The sequence below is a fragment of the Nesoenas mayeri genome (genome assembly GCF_963082525.1).
Source record: "Nesoenas mayeri genome assembly, chromosome: 3".
Classification (NCBI taxonomy): domain Eukaryota; kingdom Metazoa; phylum Chordata; class Aves; order Columbiformes; family Columbidae; genus Nesoenas; species Nesoenas mayeri.
Window position 1 is genome coordinate 73,841,173 of NC_137544.1, and position 25,825 is coordinate 73,866,997.

The 25,825-nt window shown below is 38.5% G+C and overlaps 1 protein-coding gene across 2 annotated transcripts; it reads right to left on the reverse strand.

The window, feature by feature from the left end:
* Positions 1–1,933: 1,933 nt before the first annotated feature.
* On the reverse strand, positions 1,934–25,825 carry RNASET2 (ribonuclease T2). 2 transcript variants are annotated; one of them, XM_080342465.1, is made up of 10 exons: positions 25,784–25,825; positions 21,189–21,293; positions 18,608–18,674; positions 12,748–12,803; positions 11,769–11,826; positions 10,917–10,987; positions 6,828–6,941; positions 4,912–4,957; positions 4,628–4,702; positions 1,934–2,184 (listed from the first exon to the last, which is right to left on the reverse strand). In XM_080342465.1, the coding sequence occupies exons 2-10, from the start codon at positions 21,275–21,277 to the stop codon at positions 1,993–1,995; spliced, it is 768 nt and encodes a 255-aa protein (XP_080198591.1). In that variant the 5' UTR covers positions 21,278–21,293; positions 25,784–25,825; the 3' UTR covers positions 1,934–1,992. The 2 variants fall into 2 exon arrangements, with proteins under 2 accessions (XP_080198591.1, XP_080198592.1); XM_080342466.1 differs by lacking the exon at positions 25,784–25,825 and adding an exon at positions 24,868–24,988.

The window sequence follows — 25,825 nt, forward strand, 5'->3', positions numbered from 1 at the left end:
TAACAAGCAAAAATATGGCACTGCGCTCAGAACTTCGGAAGGGAGAACAAGCAACTTCACAGGACAAAAAATCCAAACCATTAAAAAATTAGCACAATTTTGAGAAAAAGGTGAGTCTTACTTCTTTAAAAAAAAAAGAAGTCTGATGGGAATTGTAAATTAACATTCATTCTAAGTTGTTTTCACGTAAGTAGTCCACCCAAAACCTATGCACCATCTAAGTACTATTTGAAAGAGCAGGAGAGAGTTTAAAAAAGTACATGAGCCTTGGGCTGCTCCTTTGCAGATAAATGTTTTCTTTAGGCTAAGACAATTTTTGTAATTACAAGGAAAAAAAGAATATTACTGATCTCAAAAAGATTCCATAAAAAGACAAGTACATTCTAGTCTTTTCATGCATTTTAATTCAGTCTCCCTACTTTTTCTTGCTTAGAAAAATATGGCAGAAATAGGGGAATGAAGAACTGTGATTCTTCTGGTCATGCTTCTGGTCATGTTCAACATGAACTGAACATGCCATGGCTAGTATAAAAACACTATATCTGATTACCACTAATATTCTAGTACAGTATTAGTATATTCCCTGCCTCAGGAAGGAAGACAAATTTTGAAAGAGAAGCCCTCGCTCTACTGAAATACAGATACAACAGAGTGTAGATCATACTAATTTCTTAGTTGTGAAAATAAATACATATCTGAGATTCTAAGGAAAGGACTAGAAAGCTGACAGCATTCTGGAATGGCAAGGTAACGCAGCCTTAAATGAAAGGTAGTAGAGAATCAGGGAAAGTAAAAAATTAGAGTAAATGTGAATGGTTTCTAAACCCCAAAAGACATAACAAATTTGTTCCTCACACCACATTTCATGTTTTCACAGTAATATTATTCTAACAGATGGTTCTTCGAGGCATAATTGTCTTAATTTTTGAAAGTCAATTTGAGACATATCAACACAGCACTGTGTAGAGGATGTCATCCAAATTTGGTCCCCTTTAGAAACATCCAGCTTCATGGCTATGTGCACTATTGCTAACATTTGTACTTTTCACTGAAAATCCTGTAGTATTACTGTTTCACCTATAAAAAGCTGTTTCTTTGAACAAAGTGATTATGTGACAATCTCATTTTTAAATACAAGTGGAGTCACACTTGTGTGGTAATGCTAAATGTTCAAATACAACAAAAAAATAGTAACATATTTCTAGGGCCTAGCATTTTCCTATACTAGCAAGTAAATTCTAAGATTGGTTGTTCTTCAAGACTGTAGGCAGCTACTCTAACAAAATCAAAGAATAGGTAAGGCTACAAATACAGTCTTTCTGGGGTCCTTTTAGCAGAAGTACCAAAATCTGGTGAATGTTATTTCATTCACGAAGAAGTTATGCAAAAGTTGCCATCCTTGGTCCACCGTGATCTCTGAGTAAAGAAAGGTTTAATGCTTCAGAGGATGGGGCCTCTGTTCAACACTTCTGGAGAGCAATGGGTATTACTTCTGGGAAAGGACCCCCGGATGGCTCTCTAAGTTCTTTTTGTTTACAGTATTTTCTTCTCAAGAAATTGTCATCTTGTCTAACAGAGACAGGCATCCTTTCAAAACAAAGAATTACTTAATTTCCCTGACTTGCTGGCCAAAACCAGTGTTTTAAGTGGCAAACCTAGCTGCAAGTGAAACCAAGAAGTCACAGTTCTCCTTTGAATGTTGATTCAAACTATAAGCATGCCAAAAAGTCGAGACAAAACTGTAAATCACATTCTGATCCTATCAATATCAATGCAATAATTCAATACTTCAGCCTGTCTATTTAATATTACAATGAGGACCATTCTTCTTGAATGGCAAAAGAAGTGTGTTTTCCAGCAGAAATCTTCACAGCATGCCTGTAATATACAGAGCTTTGTCATATTCCTACGTCGAAACTGCCTTCCAGGGTATAATGTTTAAGGGTTTTTTTTTTTGCTGCTGTTTAAAAAGTTTTTCAAACTCTTATGACTTCATTTGTGATCCTGGACCTCTGAAGGATAATATGTTGGGAGGGTATCACTGCAGACAGACAACTCCTTGGTTTCAAGCTTCATAGCATGCTGCATTGGGTCAGATTCACCCTTCAGCGTCGTGCAGTTTCTCAGCTGAAACTCTTTGGTGAAGCAGAATTCAATCTGACCAATTGTTTGTGCTTTTTCACCCTAGAAACATGAGGGAAGAGATCAGAAGAAAATAAGGCATTATATCTGAAGAACTGATATAGCTATAGAATACAGTAGTGTTTATTTGTATATTTGCCACTTGAAAAATATGAAGGAGACAGGTACCAGAGGCATCCATTCTGAACACCTTACAGCACATACTTTAGGGAGCAAGCAGACAAGGAAACACATTCTAACAATGTAATTCAGCAACAATTTGGGGAATCTGCCCAAATACTAAGTTTCATTATGGAATGCTGTGATATAGATTATTTTAGCATATACCAAATCTGCACAGTACGCAGAAGCTGTTCACCTTAATGATGAGCACTGGCTGAACTCTGTGAATATTGACAGGTATGTGTGACCCAAAAGCACCTTTCACCCACTCTTTTGTAGTAGGACAAGAACTGAGGGAAAGAAAATTCTTGAAAAAGGAGAAAAGGAATTTGGTTTTATAATAGCTTTTACTGAAAAGCATACAGAAGTAAGCTGTCAAAAGTAGCAAAAATGTCACTTTCAGACTACAGGACAAACTAGGAAGAAAAATATTGGCCATGAATAAGGCAGGCAGGCATGGAAGCCTTTCATGTGGGTAAGAACATTATACAAATATTTCCCAAAATCCTCAGGTGTGACGAAGTGTACATGGAAAAACAATGGGTTTGAAACCACTAAACGGGACAAAAATACATGTACAGGACAGAAGTAACTGTGGTGGAGTTTTTCTGTTTTGGTCTGGTTGGTTGTTTTGGGTTTTTTTGACTCATCTTTTGGTTTGGTTTTTGGTCCTCTTTTTTTTGGCAGGTTTTCTTTTGTGTTTTTTATTTCAAAGAACTCTAAGAACACAGCAAGAATGTAATATGTTTTAAGCAGCAAAGTATCCCCATAATGCATTTCAGGCACCAACGAGGCTTTGAGTAACTGGGGTGTACTTTTTCCTTTCTATTAGCTTCAGCTGTTAAGCACAGGAGACTCAAGCTGTATATTACTTTCACCTAATTTGAGCAGCATCCCAATTGTACTAAAAGCAATGGCAGAACTACAGGAAACAGAGCCAGAAGTTGGGGTTTGTGTTAGCTCTGTACTTCTTCAACATGAAGAGGTGGGTGAGTGTGCAACCCACATTCAACTCATATTCCCTTGTTGCTTATAATGTTGTAATGTAAAAACATTTCAAAAATAATTGTAACCTAGAATTCTTTTTCACATGAAGAAACATCTGAGTATAAAAACCTCAGAGCACTACTAAAGCAAATGAGCTGATAACACACAAACTATTAAACTCCAACAGCAACTGTATCTTGGCAAGTTTTCATAAAATTGTCATCTGTGTATAGGCAATAACTCCGTCAAGTGTTTTGTAACAAACCACTTTTATCAAGCTGAGATAATAAGGAACCACTAGTAAGAGGGAAAGCTATCTTGTGGCTTTGTTTTTTTGGTTTATTTTTGAATAAAAGCAGAGTAACCTAGCTGAAAAAGGAAAACCAGCTATGCAGCCTACCCATGTAATTGTTTAGAACACTACAGTGACCTGTATTTTATGCTATAACACATCATCTCTGTGTACCACATTCCTTATTGCATCATGATTCACAGTACAATTGTTGGCATGGAAAAACTGAAAGAAATAGAGATTTTAGACACTGTTGGCTCAAAATGAAAGACTATAGTTATCTTGAACCACAGTGAAGCTCAAAATGCCTTTCTGTACCTCTTTAGGTAGGGGGTTTTGAGAACAACCTTAGAGACAAGCCTCTGAGCTGTTGTATTTCTGAAGGATTCTGTCCACTGAGTAACTTCATGCAGAACACACAAGCTGTGCCCAGTGAAGAGAAGATGGCTGTTGACAGGCAGTACCCTTGTCAAGGCCAACAGTCACCGGCTCCATTCAGCTCACTCTCCTTTGCTCTAGCAATTTGCTATATGGCAATTAAGCTTTGGCAGAAGCAGGGAAAAGTACTCAGCTACAGCAATGCCTCTGGTGAGGTGGTTGCAGCATTCATGCAAGAGATGCAGGTCCAAATCTTTTAACACAAAGAGACCTTTAAAACCCAGTGCTCCCACTTTCTAGGTAAGTGTAATAACAGTAAAGTTATTAGGTATAAAATGGACACCTCCCCCACTAGCAATATTTCTGCATTAAGTAAAGGCTGTGGCAATAGTAACTAACATAAGCTGAACTTAGTAGTGCCAGTGTGTTAGCAATGTTTTTATGAACTCATCTCAAAGAACGGAGCAAAATCTAATCTGCAAAGAGCTGTATACACAAGGAATACCCAGACCTAAGTTTCACCATGCTGAAGATTTTTCACTCTACTTTTGCTTTTCTTTTTTGATAAAAAAAGTGCTCTTTTTGAATTTTTTTGTTTGGTTGATATTTTGTTTGTATTTCGATTTTTTGGGGTTAGGGAATGTGTGTTTGTTGTGGGGTTTTTACCTCCTCTGGAAGAAGACATTGGATCTTTGGTGTTACACCATAAAATTTTGTAAGAGCTTCCTTTATGTCAGTCATCTGAAAAATTAAAAAGCTTACATAAATTGGTAAGTCACTAGCAAATGTTCCAACAGCTCCCACACTTAAGTTCACTAAAACTTTTACATAAAGCACAACCTTAAGAACTACACAATGAAAGAGAGATCACTTATTCTCTAGAAATTACTTAACTCTTGCTGAATAAAAGTACACGCACGTGATTCGTTTTATAAAAGACTGCCACTTACCCGGTAATAGGAACTGCTTGGTTTTATCCCAGCTTTCAGGAGACAGCTGAAACAAAGATAAAACATTTTTCCATGTTTCCTATATGCAGGCATAACTGCATAATCATTAGTTAAACTGACAGTGAGAACCTGGCAAGCATTACAGCAATGGGGAGCAAGGGAAACTTGTCTTCCATCCTCTGCCAGGCCTAGGAAAAGTTCCCTTTTTCTGAAAGGCCACTTCCCATCTAGCTCAGCAGGATCAGGAAGATGGGGGAGCTGAGTCTTTAGTGTCTTCCTGAGGGAAGGCCACACTTCTAAGTTGACAACAAGACTCAGGACCCAAGAGGTGCTGAGTCTCTTAAGTCCCCATTTCTTCTGTAAGGAGCGGGAATGTTCAGCATCTTGCAGGATTTAATCCACAAGTGCTAATTATGCTCAGCCATTCTGAGGTCAGGTTCTGCACAGGGGAGATTAAACCCAGTTGACTAAATGTCCAGCTGTTTGTCATAGTCAATTGAGACTCGATATAAAGAAGTCAATAAAATAGATGATGTTCTGTCATTCTTCCAGAAGCCTGCATAATGTCCTCTTTTTAATAATTTCCTTTTGGGAAACAATCTTTTAATCACTAAGTACTTTTTCTCATTCAAGTATAAATGAAGTACAATGAGAACATTATCCGTCTTAATTCTTTTCAGTAAAGATTAATTTAATTATGTTCATTTTTACAATGGAGATTATGCTCTGAGCAATTAATTTCAATGTGTTTCAGTCTCTATTCTTTTTCAGTGTTACACACATTGATATAGAGTCACATAATGGGTCACTGTGCCATCTGTAAGATGTTTTAGTCACACCATCACAGTTACTTAGGCAATTGACTTATCAGACATTATTAATTTTAACACTACATATGACATGTAGGACTGTGTCTTGAAAAATCTGACTAAGTTTTACAAGACACCTACAGAAATAGGAAGTGGGATGGGAGAATGACCTATTTCCTTTGTGCATACGCAAAGTGAATGAGACTTCATTGCTTGGGCAAGACAGTCACAGAACATAAAAAAAAAAAATTAAAAATCCTGTTATTTTTTTTTTTTTAATATGTGTTTCTAGATACCAAAGAATTTATTTTCTCTCTTAGATACTGTTGTCTTATACAAGGAGATGTTTCACGGTCAACAAATCTGAGTCAAACATTCTCCCACCCACACCACGTGCTGATCAGGAAAGGACTCTGACCTTCTGGCATTCACCTGCAGCCAGCATGTGTACACACAGTGCTCAGACAAGCCACAACATTCCCAACATGATTTTGTATCTGGAAAGGCCAGGGCTTTGGAACCATGAGGAGGAATCAGCCCCTAGGACAAAGCAAATGTGTCACATCGGGGTTTTCTGAAGGACAACAGAGGGTTGCCTCCAGTGACTGAACACCATCCTTCAGGAAATCTTTTCTTGCTGTTCCCTCTCAGCCTCTTCCCAGGATGTTCTGCACAATTATGCCCGACCTTGTCCTTTTCTCTGAGCAGAGCACTGTTTTGTTTGTTTTTTTTTTTTAATAAAAAATAAGTGTCTGGGCTTACGTATGACTTAGAAGGTTGGGGGTTTTTGTCACTTGATTTAGAAGTTTAAAGGTACTACAGCTTTTGGTAGGGAGATATAGCTGATACAGCTTCTCCAAATTTACTGGCTCACATTGTATAAAATGATGCTGTGAAGAATGCTGCTGGCTTACCAGACTCTGAAGTGACAAGACATACTTCTCAGAGTAGACAACCCTTCTTCTGAACTCCAGTACTAAAGCTAATTTATACTAATATTAATTTCCCCTCTGCCATCAGATTTTTAGACTTTTATTTTTAGGCTAGATTTGAAACTTTGAGAAACTGTTCGAACTAAGAGGCAGACCACCAAGTTAATTTATGTACCTGTTAAGATCAATGTGCTTGTAGAGTTCTAAAGCTTTACCAAAGTATTTCTTCTGAGAATTAAGAGCCTCAAGTGTGGTTGCACAAGTGCCATGTTTGTCCCACTCATGTTTCCTATAGGATGAAAGCAAAATTTAAGTTTTAGAAAACATTATTTTCATATATATGTGCTGTACAAGCTAGCCAATATACTTGAACGAAGTATCTTAAAGTCTACATGTGTGAAGTAGAACAACACACTCAAATAATATTGCACATGCAAAAAGCAAAACCAAGAAAGATCATTCCCACCATTTCAAGTACAGCAACATCTACAGGTTTTTTTCATTTACCAAGAGATTTTGGACCTATCAGGAGAGTAATGAATGACAACTTTTCTTCAGAGAGTATATGCATACATGTGTGTAAAACTAATGGTAGGCATTGTCTGTGTCTTTTAAAGGTTTCAGTAGTACTTGTATTTAAATGTCCTGCTGTTTCCAGAAAGAAGGCAGAAATAGACGGCGAAAGATCTGGTAGTGCTCAAGAAAAGTATTCTTCCTTATATGGAACTGCCATTGGAGTGGTTTGATTCAGTTCACACTGATCACAGGGCCCAGGCAATGGGGCTGTGGGGATCCCAAGTGAAAATACACCAAGCTACCCACAGACAGTGCCCACGCACCATCAGCTGCAGCAAGCCAAGAATACACCAGGCCCAAGTTTTTTAATCAGTCCTGTGAGCTTCCAGAATGGAAAACTTCTTTAAAGTCACTACAAAACAATTACTGAAACTTTAAGATGACACTCTTGACAGTGCTACTTGGTTTTGCAGCAGAGCTACATGAAAAAAAATGAAATGACGCAAACACAGCTAATTCTGACCATTCAGCACAGGCATATGAAACTTCACCTTCACCTCTTCCATTTAAATGCAAACTGAAGCAGGTAGGAAATAACGGAGCTGCAGGTACCAGGGAAAAAACAGAAACTGTTTGGAAATCAAAAGAATTAATGCCTCAGTGTTATTCACTGAGACACATTATCCTTCACCTAGACCACAATAAGACAAGGTAATTCCACTTGAGCCTCAGCTCACAGCTGGGTTGCATGGGGATACAGAACACAGCTGCCTGTTTTGATCAATGCCACCCATCCTTCTGCACCTCCCATACCCAGCACACATGCTGCTTGTCAAGAACTCTGATGAACATTTTTTCCTCCTTGTAGGACACAAGTACTTTGTCAGGCAGACAGGAGTGGGGCTTACAGCACTAGATTGGGTTCCACTATACAACTTGTCCTTCACCATCTTCTCCATGGTGTTATGAATAAATGTTACCCTTACAACACTCAAAGCTAAGTCCCACAAATGAAGTCTTAAGGGGCTGCAGAAATGCAAAGGAACGAGACTGGTACAACACAGCCATGTGGAAAGGAAGCTGAACCTCAAAGAGATTTTGCTTCCTGTTAAATACAACAAGGACAGAGTTCCCCAACCACAAAGTCACACAGATGTCACTGTGGGGGACTACAGCGGGTCCGTGGATTCCCTGATGGAGGGCATGGAAACAGAAATTAGCCTTGAAGATATTAAGGCCTACCCATGAGAAAGATGGGAGTAAAGCAGTATCCAGAGATATTAAGGCGTACCCGTGAGAGAGAAGGGAGTAGAAGAGTAATGTTGATGATAGCCAAATTAGCCAATGAGATGTTACTGCTGTAACTTGTAACCAATAGCAAAGAGACACATGAATTGATAAAACTATATAAAAATGCACTTGTGACAATAAAAGGCATCTACTACTTTCCTCCTGGAAGAATTTGGTCTATGTCGTTTGTCCGTCTCAACCGCGACATGTCACAGACAACATCAGGAGCATATCAGGTGGGTTCAAGGATTATAGAAACCACCCAGCTTGAAAACTAGCTTATTATTAGGGTAGGAATAAAGAAGGTCTGTAAAGCACAGCTGCAGGTGCTGCCCACAAAATATAGAAGATTAGGGACACCCAGCTGTCCCACAGACCAAACTCTGGTTCCTTCTGTATCACATATATAAACTGATCCTGAAGGGAAGTATCTTTGTCTAGAAATTTCTATTTGGTGTAAAACCTTAACTACTGTAAAAGGGATGGTTTCAGTTAATAAATGTTGAGATACAAAGCATCCATAATCCTTTGTCCTGTACTAAGATGGTCTATCCTGTCCAAGTCAAGCTCTTGGGTGGCAATTGTCACAGTTCCTAAGTTAACACGGTGAGCAGAGATATGCAGTTATCTTTACAGAAGCACCTGCAGTCATGCTAAAATTACCAGGAAGATTCCTTACCTGCCCTTTTAAGCCAGGGCCACAATTAGAGGTAAAACCAGGAAGAAACATAATATACATCAATAGTTATGTAGGAAAAACCCCAATGCAATACTCTACATGCATTTTGTTTGTCACTGCTCATACTCTTTAACCTATTAAGATGCCTCTAAGCTACAACAATGAAAACTGTAAATAGTCAGTTTTACTTTCAAATTCTTATTTCTGCTGTATCAGGATTTTACAAGATAGGGGATTTTTTTTTTTTTTTCCATACAATAGGATCTTACTGGCTTTCAGTTGGCTTAAAACTTTGCATTTACAAAATTTGCAGTTAGACCTGCCAGTTACAGTGCACTTATCAACTCACTGAAAGGGAGTGAATTACTCTGTCAATCAAAATATTAGTTACAGTGTCATACCCTGACTTTTGTATTGCTTTTACAATATTTCCAATTATATTTCCAGGTACTGAAGAAAGTCCTATTTCTTAGGCTTGAACTAAAAGGGAAAAAGTTTTGATCATATCTGTTCATACCTGCTGCCTACCAAAATACCTGTTAGTAGGTAAGGATTGGTATGCACCTTTTTTTATGAACAGGTATGTGGTCAAGGTATGGCAGGTGCTACATTTGCAACGTATTTTTCTTATTCTAATTCCAAGTACACTTTTCAGGTGGCATAAATTGTGCTGCCACAGAAAGAAGCAGTCATGCTCTCCCTGGCACAGCACAAAAAGAGAGGAGTGGAAGGTGGAAAAAGTGAGAACCACCACTTTGGACAATTGAAGTTTAGGTTGCCATCAGACACTTGTAGAACTGGTTTAAGACTCTGAGGACAAGCGTCTTCTGTAGAGCAAGGACAAGACTAAAAGAGATGTGCATTCCCTTCAAAGCTTTTCCTTAGTGGCATAGGGAGGAAACAGTCACCCAATCCAAAGGAAAACTTATGGGCACTTATAGTTGACATGTCTTTAAATGTCATAGCCTCTGGCTATGTCCTCTGCTTCCTACCTGGTGTTACCACTTTCACTGAGGATCTGGAGGAACAAACTGCATATTCATAACTTGGCTGATGCAACTCAGGGCTCAGCAAATCAATTTGAATGGCCACTGATTTTAGCTAAAAATAATGCACTTGAACTGAAGCCTGTGCAAACTCTTTGGTCCACATATCTGATTATTCAGAAGCAAAGAGAAAAATGGAGAAGGAAAAGAGTACTGTTGTCAGGAGAGATCAAAATCTCCTTTTCCTTCCCAGAAGCCAAGTAGATTGATATCTAAAATCCCCAGATCTAATTTTAGGCTGTTAGGAAAATAAGTAAAAAAAGAGAATTCTGCAGAGAAGTGGCTAGGATGACCCAATGCATCCTATTTTTCCATTTCCTCCTCTGTGAGAAAGCTCAAAAGGAACAGCCCCTGACAGCCAGCAACACAGTGAATCTAGCGAGGAAACGAGGCCTGCGAGTGGCTCTTGCAGTGAGCTGTGACATCCTGGGAGTGCTGCTGATATTCAGATTTCATGTGTCAACAGCAGCTGCTTCTCCTCCCTGGGGGCAAAGGGAGGAGACACACTCTCCCTCTCTCTTTCAGCAAGTTTCATTTCTCCAAAACCTCTGCCTCTCTTCAATAGAACACCTAACAAGAAAACAGATTTATTTTGTGAGACTGACAAGGTACACTGCTTTCAATGGCCTCCTAGACACTGCTTCTCATGCACAACATCTCACCTGAGGAATCACTAACTCAGATTTTTAATAAAGCAATATCCAAAATACTACTTAGTTTTTTTTGTACTCACCAGAATTGAGTGCGATTCAGAGATGAATGAAGCACATCAGGCCAATAGTGTCTCATGTCTGACATAAGATCCTAAAAATACCACAATTAATAAATGCACCTACAGGGGCGAAAAGCTATTTCTTACACAATCTACATACATTGATACACTTTCTAGAACAGAAGCCTCATCTTTAAACATCCCCAACTGAAACATTTACTCACAGAAAAAGGTCTCTTTCCCCGATATTCTGAAAATGCTGTTGTCAGAGGTAATAGGTGGGTACAACTATCTAAATATCAATGTACCAATACCGTCTTCAAAGTAAGATTTTCTTTCAACTGTCCCTGCAGAAGTGGTTCAATCATGTAGCTTTCCATATCTGTTGGTTCAAGCCTCCTATAGCCATTTACAACACATTTTAATGAAATAAGGAAAAATTTGTAACTGAAAATAATAATAATAATAAAGGACTAATGGCCTGGGAGAAAACACAGAAAAACCTACTCTGAACTCTTTTACTTTCAGTGTTCTGGTTTTGCAGTAGAAAATGGAAGAGAGAACATGGACTGACTGTAACTTTTTTTTCACACGCACTTTTTGCCACTGTGGCTTTTTTAAGGAGGATGTGGCTGAATGTGCCAAACCACGTATCAACAAAATCAAGCAGTAACAGCTGCTAATGATCACAAGCACTGCAACTTCCAGTAGTACCAGAAGCACCTAATGAATTTGTGGGGTTCTTAAAAGAACATACCACTCAGCAAACTTTAATATTGATACATTATAAACTACAGATTTTGTGTATAGCATGTGCAAAAGTAATTGCACTCAGCTCTGATTGGTACAACCATTTTTGTTTTAAATAAATACCTTAATCTCGGTGACATTGAAATGCCACGTCCTGTTACACTCTTCACCTTTGTCAGGCCTAGGGAAGCAAAATAAGAGTAAAAAAAAAAAAGTCTCCTAACTCACTAATGCTAACTAACAGCACCTATTTTATATCGTTAGTCTGAATTTTAAATATGCAAGATTATAGCTAGAGGATTTATTTAAAAATGCAAGTAACTCATCAGCATCTACAGCATTTTATAAGTAAAAACTCAAGACATTAATTATGGCCAAAACATTTCCAATGCAGAGGCCCTTTGTTAAGCCCTCCAGTCCTTCCCACTCTCTGTGAAACACATACTGGGGGAGTAAATTATATGGAAGGGTCTTGCATATGATCTCACTAATGACACTGACCTCCTGAACCACTGCACCAGGTGATGATTTTGCAAGTATCACCAAGACAGTCACTGGAAACGTAGACATAATGCTGTTCATCTTTCCAGGATGCATAGCTTAGCAAACTCCTGTACTGATTTTTTCCCTGCATTTGTCAGGAAAACCTTTGAATTGCTACCACTAGCACCAATTCCATTGAACTGATTCCTTTGAAGCAAGTTAGTTTTTCCTGTACTTTTGCAATATTTGTGCTGAGTTAAGATCCTTAAAGCCACAAGCAATCACATGACATTAAAAAACTGTGTACTCAGGGACAAAAAAGGAGAGGCAATTACACTTCCCTTTCTGTTTCAGAACATAACTGATCTTATAGGGAGATTTATAAATAAAATGCTCATGTAGCAAGAAGATTTCAGGAGTTCAGTGAGTCATGAGATACAGAAGTGTATTTCAGTTTTAAAACAAACCATAGGGTTTTCATTTCCAACAAAATTAAGGCTTTCATTTCAAGGAATCATAAAAACAGACATATTAAGCCCTCAAAGGAAGGCACTAAACATCCTGCTACAGAGCTCGATTTTCCGTTCCAGGCTGAAATGCAATTATTCTATGACCATACCACAGTCCATGGATTGTCCAGTAGTCTGGAGGGTCTTGACAATCATTAGCACTCATCTGTGGGAAAAACAAAAAAAACCAAAAAAACCAGAATATTTGTTATATGGGTCCAGGTATAATGGTTTAGAGGAAAACATAAAAGCTCATTCACTGGTAGTCCAAGGCTCTAGTGAGACATGAGAAGTTTTGCTTGCCCAAATCAGAAACTGGTGAACTGCAGTTACTTGAAGCTGTCATGTATTGTGCCACCTAGCAGAGATCAATTTGCATTATAATTTTTAAGCAGATCAAGTGACTATCAGGGGGCATCTTGAACAGGCAGTGTAAAAAGAAGACAACAGGTTATGAGGTAACAGAAAGCAACCTGACCCATGCTAAATCAATGGAGCTAAATATGCATTTATCATATTCCAAGTGGCAGCTCTCTTTTTCTCAGCATCAGATTGTTTCAAGGAGTATAAAGCCACTAAAGCAAAAACCATCAAAATAATCTATAATATGAGACAAGAACACAATCATCTTTAAGGATCCAGGAGTAGTTTTGTTGTTGTATTAAAAGGGAAAAATACAAAGAGACGCAATAGGTTATTTATTCCAAGTAAAATTGTTAGAATATATATTTTTAAATATTTTGACTTGAGATACAAGGGAATGGAGAGAAGAAGAAAAACTATACACATTCCTACAACAACAACAAAAAAGCCTACAGTCAAAACTTTTGACAGTGCAAGAGAAATAGTCTACACAATTACTGCTTGGAGTACATATTCCTGAAGAAAACAGAAAAAAATCCATATTCGCAAATCACAGAATACTATTACTGTATTTTCCCTGATTATTCTGCTTAATAATTATGGCGCTCTTTAATACACACTTTTCACCATTAAATAACAAGCTCCTCAGACTTTCTTCCTCCATAATAATAGCTTTCCTTTTCAGTTCTGCATCCAGTCTTAATTATGCCAGCATGCCTTTATGGGATGCTAGAGCAAGAGTAAAGCATAGACAAGAGCAAAGAGAGAGCTTTAATCCCACTAATTGCCTTTCACGTGCCAGAGGCCAGTGGCAGCAAAACTGCAAACTCTGCAAGGCTTTCTAGTTCTCTGCCCATTTCCTTCCTGTCCTCTCTTGCCACCAATAATAGAAGCAATTAAACCCAGCAACAGCTTTTTTCCTGAAGGGAATATTTTCAACAAACACACACTGCAAACAACTAAACAATATTGCTCCTGTCGTGGCACAAGCTTTGTAGAGCTGAAAGGGTTCAGCTATCTATCTGAACTACAGCAAATGAATAGCCAGCAGCTAATGCATCATCCCCTGGAAAACAATCTGACAACTAACCTGCCTGCTCAACCAAGGGCGACCACAACAGTGGAACTGTGCTCCTTATCCAATCTTTCACTGTAGCTCTCAGACACAAGAAAAGAAAGCCCAGAGTCGTTTAAATTTGGGATCAGTTCTCCCCTATCATGGCACTAACCTTATGAGCAGTTTCTTCTACACATTTCATTAGGCTCTCGGTGTTTTGCTGTGTGCTGGCACAAATGCGAGTTCAGTGGAACCTGTAATGCATTAGCTCACTCTGTGCATGCTATGGCCAGCTTCATCCATCCTCTGATTTCATTCTAGCTATAGTATTTTTTCAATGTCGATTTTAAATCAATATCATAAAATGAGCAAACACTAGCCTGAGAAGCTGGGTACCCCTGCTGCTTCTGCAAAAACACTTGTCAGCCTTCCTGTTTGTCATATACTGATTGCTGGAGGATTAATTCAACCTCAGGCAACCTTGACTTGAAACACTTACAAATGCTTTTTTGTAAGTAGGCACTGCAACCCAGAAAGCCTTCTATATCTCTATTAATTTGAAAAAATAACATTGTTTTCTCACATTTTAAAGCAATCTGATAATCAAACCAATCCAAATTAACCACACATGATCTACATCACTGAGAAAAGCACCACTGAACCTTTACAGTGCCCACCATGCTGAGATAGGAGCATGTTTCTAACAGCGATATATGGGACAAACAGGGCTGCTAGAAGCACATGAGCTCTTTTACCTCTGACATGCCGAAAGTGAAACGCCATCTAACTGTCACAGAAGCATCACCTGCAGAGCTGCCCGCGTTACAAATCCCCTGGTGGAGCAGCTTGTGCATAGGAGAGAGCAGTGCTACTGGATCACACAGATATACCCCAAGTTTAAATAAAAAGTCAGCTTCAATTTAATCCTTCTCTCCCTTTCAACCACAATGTTTAAGTAGGCCATCTGTTTCATTCATATAAAATTTCAGTGTTCTTTTTTAAAAATATATAACAACTGTGGAGAGTGTTCACCTCTTCAGTTTCTCTCTCCCAGATCATCTGCAATTATTCCTTTCTCCTTCCCCCTATGCCCTGGGGTAAAACCAATCAATGAATGAAACAAATTTATAAGGCTGTTGAAAAAATCTGGGAGGAGGGAAATAAAATAAATTTACTTGTTGAACACCTCTCTAGCATGAGCTGATAAGCTAAAACCTTTCATGTGTTTATTCTTACAGAAGACCCACAAAACCATCTAAATCAGACCTTATTCACAGAGAAGTTAGAGGCATAGATTAAGAGTTATGAGTTACATGGGCATTTAGGAAACAACTTTATCTTGTTCCAAAATAGCATATGTCAAGAGATGGACTCACTTTGACACACCTGGATTAACATACAAACAAAGAAATAAAGGCATCCCTTTATCTAAGGAACTTTCTGATCTAATGCTAGATCATAATAGCGTACTGCCCCCACCTAAGTCACTTTAATTCCTTCTGTATTATGTGACTACTTCTATTTTTACCAAAAGAAAAAAAGTGTTTCTATTACTCCTTTAAGCCTTTGCTATGAAATTATTGCAAAAGCCTGAAATTAGGAAAACCTTTTATCTCATATTAAAAAAAAAAAGACCTGTTGCTTAACACCATATTCAAACTTCAATTCAGGTTGCCCTGTTCATCAGCCTATTCTGTTGTCCTTTCTTCAATTATTTTATTTGATCAGTATGTATGTGTAGTAAAAGGCAGATCACAGCAGTGTTTAGTACCCATTTCTTTATCATCCTTCCCATTCTCAACAGCGAAGGAACTGAACAGCCTACCAACTTGCATCAGGTTTTCCCCCCTTTTACAAGGAAACACCCATAGAAGACTATCTTTTTGCAATCTTAGTATTGCAAAAACTGCAATGATATTTCCCTTTTTAAGTTCTTGAAATAAAGATCTTCACAACTCCATAAAAAGGGAGGGGGAAAGTCCCTCTTCTTGCCCTTAAGTTGCTCTTATTTCCACCTAACAGGACATACATCGATTTGTGACCAGAAAGTTAAAGTGTGACATGAATCAGCCATATTGAGTTCAATAAATTGCACTGCAGGAAAAATTTATTATGGGAACATTAATATAATCACTTGAGGCCTGTGAATTTAGCTTGCATATCTTTGCAGAAGACATAGTCACTGTAGGTCAATTATACAGCACCGGAATTTCTAATCACATGATGAAGAAAAACATCTCTCTTCCTCCCTTCAGCCTTTCACTGCAGCAGCCAGTAGTTAAGCCATGGGGTTATTATTGCTTCCATGATACTCACTGGTTTATTTCAATAAGTTAGTTTAGAAGGTATGATTACAAAACATTTCCTAGTTTAACTGTGCTGATCACACTCAGTATTAAAAAGCACCAGCTCAACACATACAGTTGAAAGCACAGGAAGAGCTGGGAGATGTGTATTCTCAAATTTCTGGCATGCTGAACTGTGCCCACTACATTTTAACAAAGGCCCTTCAGGCCTTCAAAAGCCTGAAAAAAGTTTTGCACATAGATATGCAAATTAAGATGTGGGTCATCCACACACCTATCAAGAACACAGCATGTAGCAAAGTAGCCTATTAATATAATCAGGTTCCTTTACATAGGAAGCATAAACTAATAAGGACTTGCACAAAGTAGTGTCTCAAACGTCTTTTTACATAAATGATATAATGAGATTTGCAGTTTCCTTCACCTAGTTATTTTTCCTTTCAACATATCCACAGTTTTAAACTGAAGAACAACATTTCCTCACTGAAATAACATAGCAATCATATATAAATACACTGAACATGAAGAAGAATCTAAAAAAAAGCCCACAGCTGAATTTGGGAACTCTTCTTATACTAACATTAGCAAAAAGAAAGCTGTTACAGGAGTACTGTTGAGATTCTGTTTCTTCATATGACTCAGTAATGTGAAACTGGGCAAAAAGTCACTTAATGTGATTTTAATTTCACTTTTTCTTTACTCCTTTGGAATGCTTCTTTCCACATCTTAATACAGAAGATCACAAGTTTAAGAAAGCCTAAATTTTCTGATGCTTAATATCATCCATTGTTCATTACAATTTCACTCTAAGGTTATAAAGGTTATTTAAGGTAATAATTAAGGCTATAAATGTAATTTGTCAGTTTACTGCCAGTTTCACTGCCCTGGAATTAAGAGTAGTAGCCAGTATGAATATACAGTAGGAAAACTGGTTGGTAGGGTTTTTTTGTTTGGTTAGTTTGTGTGTCTGTGGTTTTGGTTTTGTTTTGGTTTGTTTTTTTAATTGTTTGCAACTCATACATGTAAGCAGGGGTTTGCATGGCTGCTGACTATGAACACCCGCTCCTGCCAAGCACTACAAACTCCTGAACACCAACATCTCTGCTTGAAGTCACTAACAGTGATGTTTGCTCCACAGAAAATCAGACACAAATTGCATCAAATCTACCCTTATTTCCCTTCAAAAACAGACAAATGAATAAAAACCTAACTGTTGCCACTCTTTGGTCTCAGTTCATCAACCACTTCTGAGTTTTGTTACTGATACTTCCCCTCCACATTTAACTACTGTAAAGTACATCTACATTTCCTCAAAAATCAGGCAGTATGTGACTTTTGCGGCTACTGCTTTTATATGTATTTCCAGAAAAAAAAGTAATGAGAAATACAAAAAGTACCTAAAGCATACAAAAAAGAGACTCTAATATTGTAACCAGAATTGGGACCTTTCTGGCTCCAAAGACATTTGCCTGAAACTGAAGCTTCTTTATTACCCACAGATTTCTTTATCCCTGTGTCCGTAAATCTGATCACATGTTCCATTTTGAAGTATATAATATTTTTACCTTGGCTGTACACGAAGAGGCCTTCGAGTATTTTCAGCACAAGAAAAACATTCTACTTATCAGATGGTAGTAAGTACTTAATAGCAAAACAGGCATAAGTTGTACATCTCTTAGCTGTGCTTTTGACGGGCATATGTTGGAAGTTTGGGTTCAGTTTTGGTTCCCACCCCTCAAACCAGAAATGCTCAGAGATACCTGCCATAAAAACTTTATGGCTCTCTTTTTCCTGACTGAATCCATATTTGATGACTTGTTAAAACATTGGTGCCAACATTACAAAGCTAAAATCTGTTGTGCAGCAGATGTTGAAGTACTAATCTGCTGTCTTCAGTCAGACAAGGCAGGCAAGTCTCCTTACAGTCTGGTGAAAGTCTAGGATTAAATTTACAACTAACAAGACGTCAGAAAATATATAACAAGCAATTAAGGGTTAGTGTACAGTATGTTCTACACTGATTATTTTATCTGTAACACACCACAACCCTGTCTTGTTTACTGCTACTCTGGAGCACAGGGAAGAGGCAAGAATTGCACCAAGATCAGCAAAAGCCTTTACAAAGATATAAGGGCATTAGCAAGATTAAATGCTTGGTGGGCTTTGTTCATTCTGTTTTAAAACATTTATTGTCCAAGGTTACTTTTGTCAGGTTAAAAGAGAAAAAAACCACAAAAATCTCACCTTGCATACAGTCACTGGCCAGTGATGAGCAAGAAACAGCTTCTTCCAGGTATGAGGCTGGTTGTCACTGAAGGAAGACAGACAAATCTATTTTTCCTCAGGCATTTTAAAAAGAGCAACACCTTCAGCCAGCAGCACAATGCTTACTGGTATAACACATTGATTTTAGAGCTGGTGGTTGTTTATAGCTTCTATCACAGTACTTGAGAACTCCACACACAGCAGGATCAAACTAACAACTCACATAGAAATAACATATTTAGAAACCTGCCAATACCTCCCCTATTGTTAAACAAACACAATTCCTGGCATCCTATCTCCATATGCTTTCCATTTCTTAAATATGGAAGAAACATGTTCTGGTTTATGTTTAGGATAGCGCTTGTTAGCAAGCTTTTACAACAATAATTAAAAAACAAAATTTTGTTTAGGATGTTAAGAATCTTCTAATTCTACCTGATGGGTATATTAACTGAAAAGAAAGTATACAACATTCTTGAAACTGTAATTACTCTTCTAAAAAGAAAGACTACTACCAACCACAAGCAGTGTAGTTGACACTGCAGGAGATGCAATTTCATCTTCCAAGCGTCTCCAACATTTTAGAATAAAAAGTAAAAACCATAAATCTCAAAAATGCTGATTTTATCATTTTACAGACATGTAATTCAAACACTATATTTTTAAAATGCTTACTATAAATTAAGTCATTTGTAAACATTTAATAAGTAAACTGTGACACAGTTTTAAGGTTACCTAAGGAAGAACTAAAAAAGGAATATTCCGTATTTTATAAAAGCACCTGTTTTTCAAAGTCTTAGAATAAAGAGATCTATAACTAAGAGAGGGATCAGTCCTATCTTATTCCTGTGCAGAGGAGAAAAATAAAAGCTTAACAAATTTGTTCAAAAGGTGTTGGAAGCCTGTACCACGTCTTTGCCACTTTTACAGAGGCATTTTCCAACAATTTGGAACAGGCTTGCTCTGGATAATCTAGAAGGAGATTAAAAAATTGTTGGTTCAGACACTATAGCAGATATGTTTAGCTATTAAGCAACTGCACTGAGTAAATAAATAGAACAGCAAGTGGGAAAAAACTAATAAAAAGAAATAGAACCGTAAATTGTTCCAACTGACACCACTGTACGTAGTACTGTCAAAATAAATTGTTATTCTCTGGAAGCTAATAGCCACATGTCCTTTGTTACTGCTTGCCAAAGGTTATATTAAAAAATATATAAGAAGGCTAATTCTTCTCAACTTAAGGAAGTACGGATACTCCCATGTTACAACACTTCACAGTTTTTTCCTCTAGTTTTGCTAGTTTGCAATGGTCACATTTTCTCTTAAACATTCACCTCTCTCTGTGGTTTTAAAATAATTTAGCAGAATAGCTCTGGTACAGATCAGGCATAGCCACAGTGAAAACTATTAACAGTTCTATCTGGTCTTTACTGCTGCTGTGGAAACCTGACTAGAAGAATTACCCAATATTGTAAAGCAGTTAGATTCCTTGCTTAAAAACAAACAAACAAGCCCACTTTGCTTAGAAAAATACTATCTTTCATCTGTATCTGAAAGAGCAGCTGAACTTCTGCAACAACAATCATGCCAAAACAACTTCTCCTAAAACACACTTTTTGGCTAAGGACAGGTCAGAAAATTTTGCTTATTAAATACAGCAAGTTTTAGAAACTTCAACTCAGAACTGGAATCCAAGGAAAGCCATTTTCAATACCTATTCTGAAGTACCCCTTTTTTGGATCTGAGTTACCCTGCCCTGTGCAGTTGGGCACTGTGCCTCTAGAGCTGCCTCCACTGCCAAGACAACCAATGCACAGCCCAAGACCTGGGGGCTCCAGAAAAGCTGCAATGTAGCCATTATATGAAGTTCAGCACTGAACTGAGCACCCTTAACCATCCTCTTGCCAAATCACTGAAAGGAAGGAGAAAACTTTATTTCCCAATATAATGCAATCAGAATTTATGCCTTTACCACAGAAGGGTGTGATTTGGGGTATGGGTTGCCCCGTGGCCCATTGGTATTCAAACCCAGATTTTGCCAAGGGCAACAACCACCAAAAGGCCGCGTGGCACTGATCCAGCCCCAGTCGGGATTCTATAAGAAAGGAAATTTGAAATTATTTGAGCTGAGAAAATATCAAGGAAAAAAAAAAGGGGTATAAAAAAGGTACACAGTCTTAACGGTGCAGTTCATGCCATAGGGATGATGCCAGTTTTTTTGTTATAGATCCCAGAATTATTTCTGATTTTTGTCATTACTGCATCAAAAGTCTAAATGATTCATTTAAAGCAAGACTGCAAAGTTTTTAAGTGCAATGAATGTAAGTTTTCCCCTTTTTTTCATGCTGTCATATTAATCAATGGAAAGCTTTTCTTAGGCATGACCTCCACTCCTGTTAATGTAGATGCCTCATTTTACCAACCACCTCAGGGAAGAATAACATATTAAAAATAGTACATAATAAAATAAGAAAATTTACACTCATTAAAAGTTAAACTGTCATGCTCTGCATGTAAGAGGTAACTGTCAGAGATTTCTTTTTAAAGCATCACTTACCCTTGAGGGAATTTATCTGAAATACACCAGCAACATAATGCCATAGAAAACCAGCCCAGAATCCCGTACTGCAGCTTCGCAGGCTTCATTTTGTTAATCAAAGAGCTGTAAAAAGGTGTCAAAAGAAGAAATCTGTTACTCCAATGTACTAAATTACAAGTGTTAAAATGCAGAAAAACACAACTATCTCAAAACCAGCAGCTAATATCAGCTCCAGACTAGATTTACAACTGTGGGTAAAATGAGGATCTCTTTCTCAGCTGTGTCCGATTCCACAGCTTGTATGCTAATTTTCATAAGCTAAAGGCAACAAGGATGAGACGACTGTTTCTTTTTTTTCTTTACTTGCACACAGTCCCAACAGAGCCACTCTCCAATAATTACATGAACTTTCTATACAGCCATACCTTATGTACTGTAACACTCTACTTGTGTTCAGTTTAAGTGCTCAAAGTGATTAATTAAAGAAACTTTGAGCTTAACAAGGAATATTCATATTGGATTCACCAAGGCTGATATTAGAAACTCACTGGAAGTGAATTATGATGTCCAAGGATAAAATTCTCTGTAAATGCCAGCTGACTACTAAACTGACATTAAAAAAAATAGCTGCTAAAACCAGATTAGTTTCTGTTCTTGTTGTAAACCTGTGACCGCCTCTACAAAACCATGCACAGTCTGCCTACTATCCCGTGAACCCTAGAAAGCAAGGGAGAGAAATAAAACAAATCAACTTAACTTTCACCAATAGAACTTTCAGTTGGCACAGGTCAAAAAACCCCAGCTGCCTCCTGTACCCACCAGCCACACCACAGCTTTTCAAACAGTACCTCCTAGATGCCAGAAATAGATGCACAGGCATATATTTACATGCAATTATTAATGCCTCACTAAACCTACTTTCCAACATTCTCACTTTGAGAACCCTAACACAAGCACTGCAAGTAGAGGCGCTGCATGTAATCTGTGTGCCTCTTCTAAGGTCGCTCTAAGATCGCTCACTACACAAGTCATGTCCTTTTCTCTGTGAAGGTTTTAAAATCAATTCTTTCTTACAACAGCCTGTTTTGAGACCAGCAAAGACACTGCTGATTCAGCCACAAAGGCTAACTTCAGCAAATTCAGTGCCATTCTGATCTATAGCTCATTATAAACAAGAGCCCACTTTCCCACCACCGTGGTGTGGCTCTGGGCCCCGCTCGCAGCCCCTCCAGAAACTGCACCCTCAGTCCCACAAATGCAGCGGCAGAGCTGACATACAGAGGAGGTAGCCTCCCAGCCACAAAAGCTGTCAAGATTTCTAAACTGGTGAGAGGTTTGGGCAACAACAGTAACAGTTAACCAACTACATTTATCGCAGGGTTTTGCTGAGTTGTGAAGAAACTGTAGGCTTTAAGCTATTCTTCTATTTCATATGTTAATGTCTCCCTAATTCATAATGGATATATTCCCAAGGTAAACAGCTTGGCCTAACAGAAGATAGTACTTGGTTGGCAACTGTTAATTTTCTGATCTTGCTCCTTAAAAAAGGCCTCAAGCATTTTCACTCACAGGGCAAGATGAGCACAAAAAATTTCAAATAATTTGGAGCATTCTACTTGTACACAAAAGCAATTGATAACGTAGAACAAATCCTTATCAAAAGCTAGCTAAAGCAAGATGTGCATCTTCAGTATTAAAGAAATTGATATTTTCACGTAACATACAAAACATAAAAACCACAAATAAATAATAAACTGTTGGGCACCAAATTACCCCAGGAGTTCTGCCTTATAGATGTGCTTATGATTTCGTCTACTGTTGTTTTCAACTGAGAACCAACCAAGCAAGACTTTATTTTTCTGCAATGATAAACTATCTAACCAAGATAAAACACTGAGATGTAAGAAGTCTTACTGTAAGATTCTTCCCTACCTGTAAAAAGCACATTTTTCCAGAGAGGACAAAGTACCACTTAAGAGACAATAATGTCATACATCACCAAAAAAAAAGGCTATACTGTACAAGGGTCTGGAAAAAAATTTCTAAAGGAAGTAGGTTATGGAAGGAAAATAAGCCAGCAAGCATTATGGTATTTATTTTGCAAACTGGTATGGCTTAAGATGACAGGCAAAAAGAAACAGTTTTTTTCCAGTGACTAAGTTGCAAAAAAACATAAAGGCAATTATCTCCCATTCTCAATGGACTCCTACATTTGATTGAATAATGACCAGAGACAGAAGGAGGCTGCAAAAAATGCTCCAATTGGAACAGTGTAATGTACTGATTTATTCTGCATATTGCTTTGCACCATGGAACTAGGACATAGGGACAACAGAGACAGTGAGCAGATCTAAAAGCCTCCGATCTAGAACAAATTACATTTTTTCCACTGATAAACAATACATAAACTCTAAGATCTAGCTTAGAAGCCAAAATTGCAGCTATCATGGCACTATAATGACAGACTCACGGATTTACTCAAGCTGACCTTTAATTCATCTGTGACGCTGATGGTGGGAGGTAAAAAGTGCATCAGTCTCACCTGAAAAGCATCCCAGTGATGCACATTTGAGAAAATATACGTCCAAATTAAAACTGCATTAACAACTAAGACATATGAAACACATCTAATTTTAATTTTAAAAATGCTTCCATTTACTAAAAATTACACTGGATTACTAATTCTACAAATATGAGAAAGAAGGTATTAACAAATTTTACATCAATTGTACTCCAATAAGAAGAAATGGGAATTTAATATTATGAAAGTTGGTTATAAATAAAGTCATTTGTTCCAAAAGACTTCATCATGAAGAAAACTTACACAAAACCAGTACATATACATAATAATTACTTGAAACTAGGCTATCAACTCATTCTCACAGATATAATTCCGAAGAATATAAATAGCTTTGGGATGACTCTTGGTTTACTATACCTGGATACAAATGCACAACACATGTGTGTCCCAGTAACCAAGTCAGGACAAGGTCCCTTTCAGCTGTGTTAAGACAGTTCAATGTTGGTATCAAAACTACTTGCCCAGGCTTATCAAGCACTACAGAGAGCTTGTGAAAAATAGTGATGTAATCTTTAGAACATTTACTATTATTTGAATTCTAATGTACCATCTTGAGAGGGCTGCTGACATAGCACATGCTTCTTTTGGACACTAGCAATTAGTTAACTGTATTTTACTGCCTTATTTTAATTTTTTGCTTTTAACAACTAGCTTCGCTAATAAACCTCACACTTATATAAATTTATATAAAATTTCCTGGCTTACATTTTAGTTCATAGACTAGGAGAACAGAAAGAGGGTGCAGAACAGCACTTAAACATTAGCGAGAGGACTCCCACCGCTACCAGCACAGCCTACACGCACTTAAGTGTTGGCAACAATAGCCAGAGATGAGAATTTGGGCAGCCGGCCTGGCATCTAAAAGCACAAAAAAACCAAACACCCGGGTTTAGGTGCCATCTCACACAAAACAGCGCACGCTACCTCTGCGACACCGAGTTAGACAGCCAAGTTCCAAAACCGTGCGCCAGAAGGATTAGTTTAATTCATAACAATGTTCTTAGCTTCAGCAACTTCTATCTCCACAGCCTGCTCCCAGCTAACCCATTCCTCTCATGCCTGAGTGCTGAATAAACTACAAAAAGGACCTTCAAGATTTTCAGATGCAATACTCACGTCCACTGACACACCAAGTTTTTTAGCCGAGCTTTCTCACAGCTTCTCTCACAAAGTACAACTCAAAGCAGACCTTGCCCAGCAGCGGTTTTAGGGCAAGCCTGGCAGGAGCGCCGTGCTGTGCTCCAAGCTGTCCTTGTACTGCTTTCCTGGGGAAGTCTTGGGCAAGGCAGCACCTCGCTTTCCTCACACACACCCCACTGTGCTGCTCTACTTTTAGCACAGTGTTGTAAGATTTAACTTCCTGACAACGTAAGTTGCTTGCTCCAGATACACAATCATCACAGTATATTACAAGGGTATTTTTATAAATCATAAAGAATGCAACAGAGCAGAGAACCTAAGTGGAATGCCTGTAAATGACAAGAGGATGCAAAAGCTGATGACAGGCATACAAACTGTAAACAGTTTTTCCAGCTCTGAGAAATGCTGCAATTTGTTTGGCTGACTTTTGATTTGCTTCACAGGGAATTTAAGGCATAATAAATGAAAACGATACTATTTGAGCCTTTACCAGTCCTGCAAATCCCACCTAGCTTTGTGCAAGGCAGGAATCTCACTGGAGGCAACAAAGCTTAACACAGAAACACCTCCGAGAGGCCGAGCGCTGGCTTCCTCCTGCGCGGCAGCTGCCAGCGCAGCTCAGCGACCGGCGGGTCAGGAGGTGGAAAGGGAACAGCCGGGACGCGGGAGCAGAGACTTTCAGACCTGACCTCCGCTGCCCTGGACTCGAGACCTCGCCTCGACTCAGCCCGCCGCTGCTGGACCCGACCGGGCCCGGACCGGCACCCGCCGGCCCCGCGTTACCTTCCGCCCACGCCTCCCGGCCTGCCCCACAGAAGCTCCCCCGCGGCCCGGGCCCCTCTCCAGGGCCGGGCGCAGCACCGAGCACCGACAGGCTCCCAGCAGACCTGACCTCGCACAGCCCCCGCCTCGGAGGAACCTGCGGGCGGGCAGG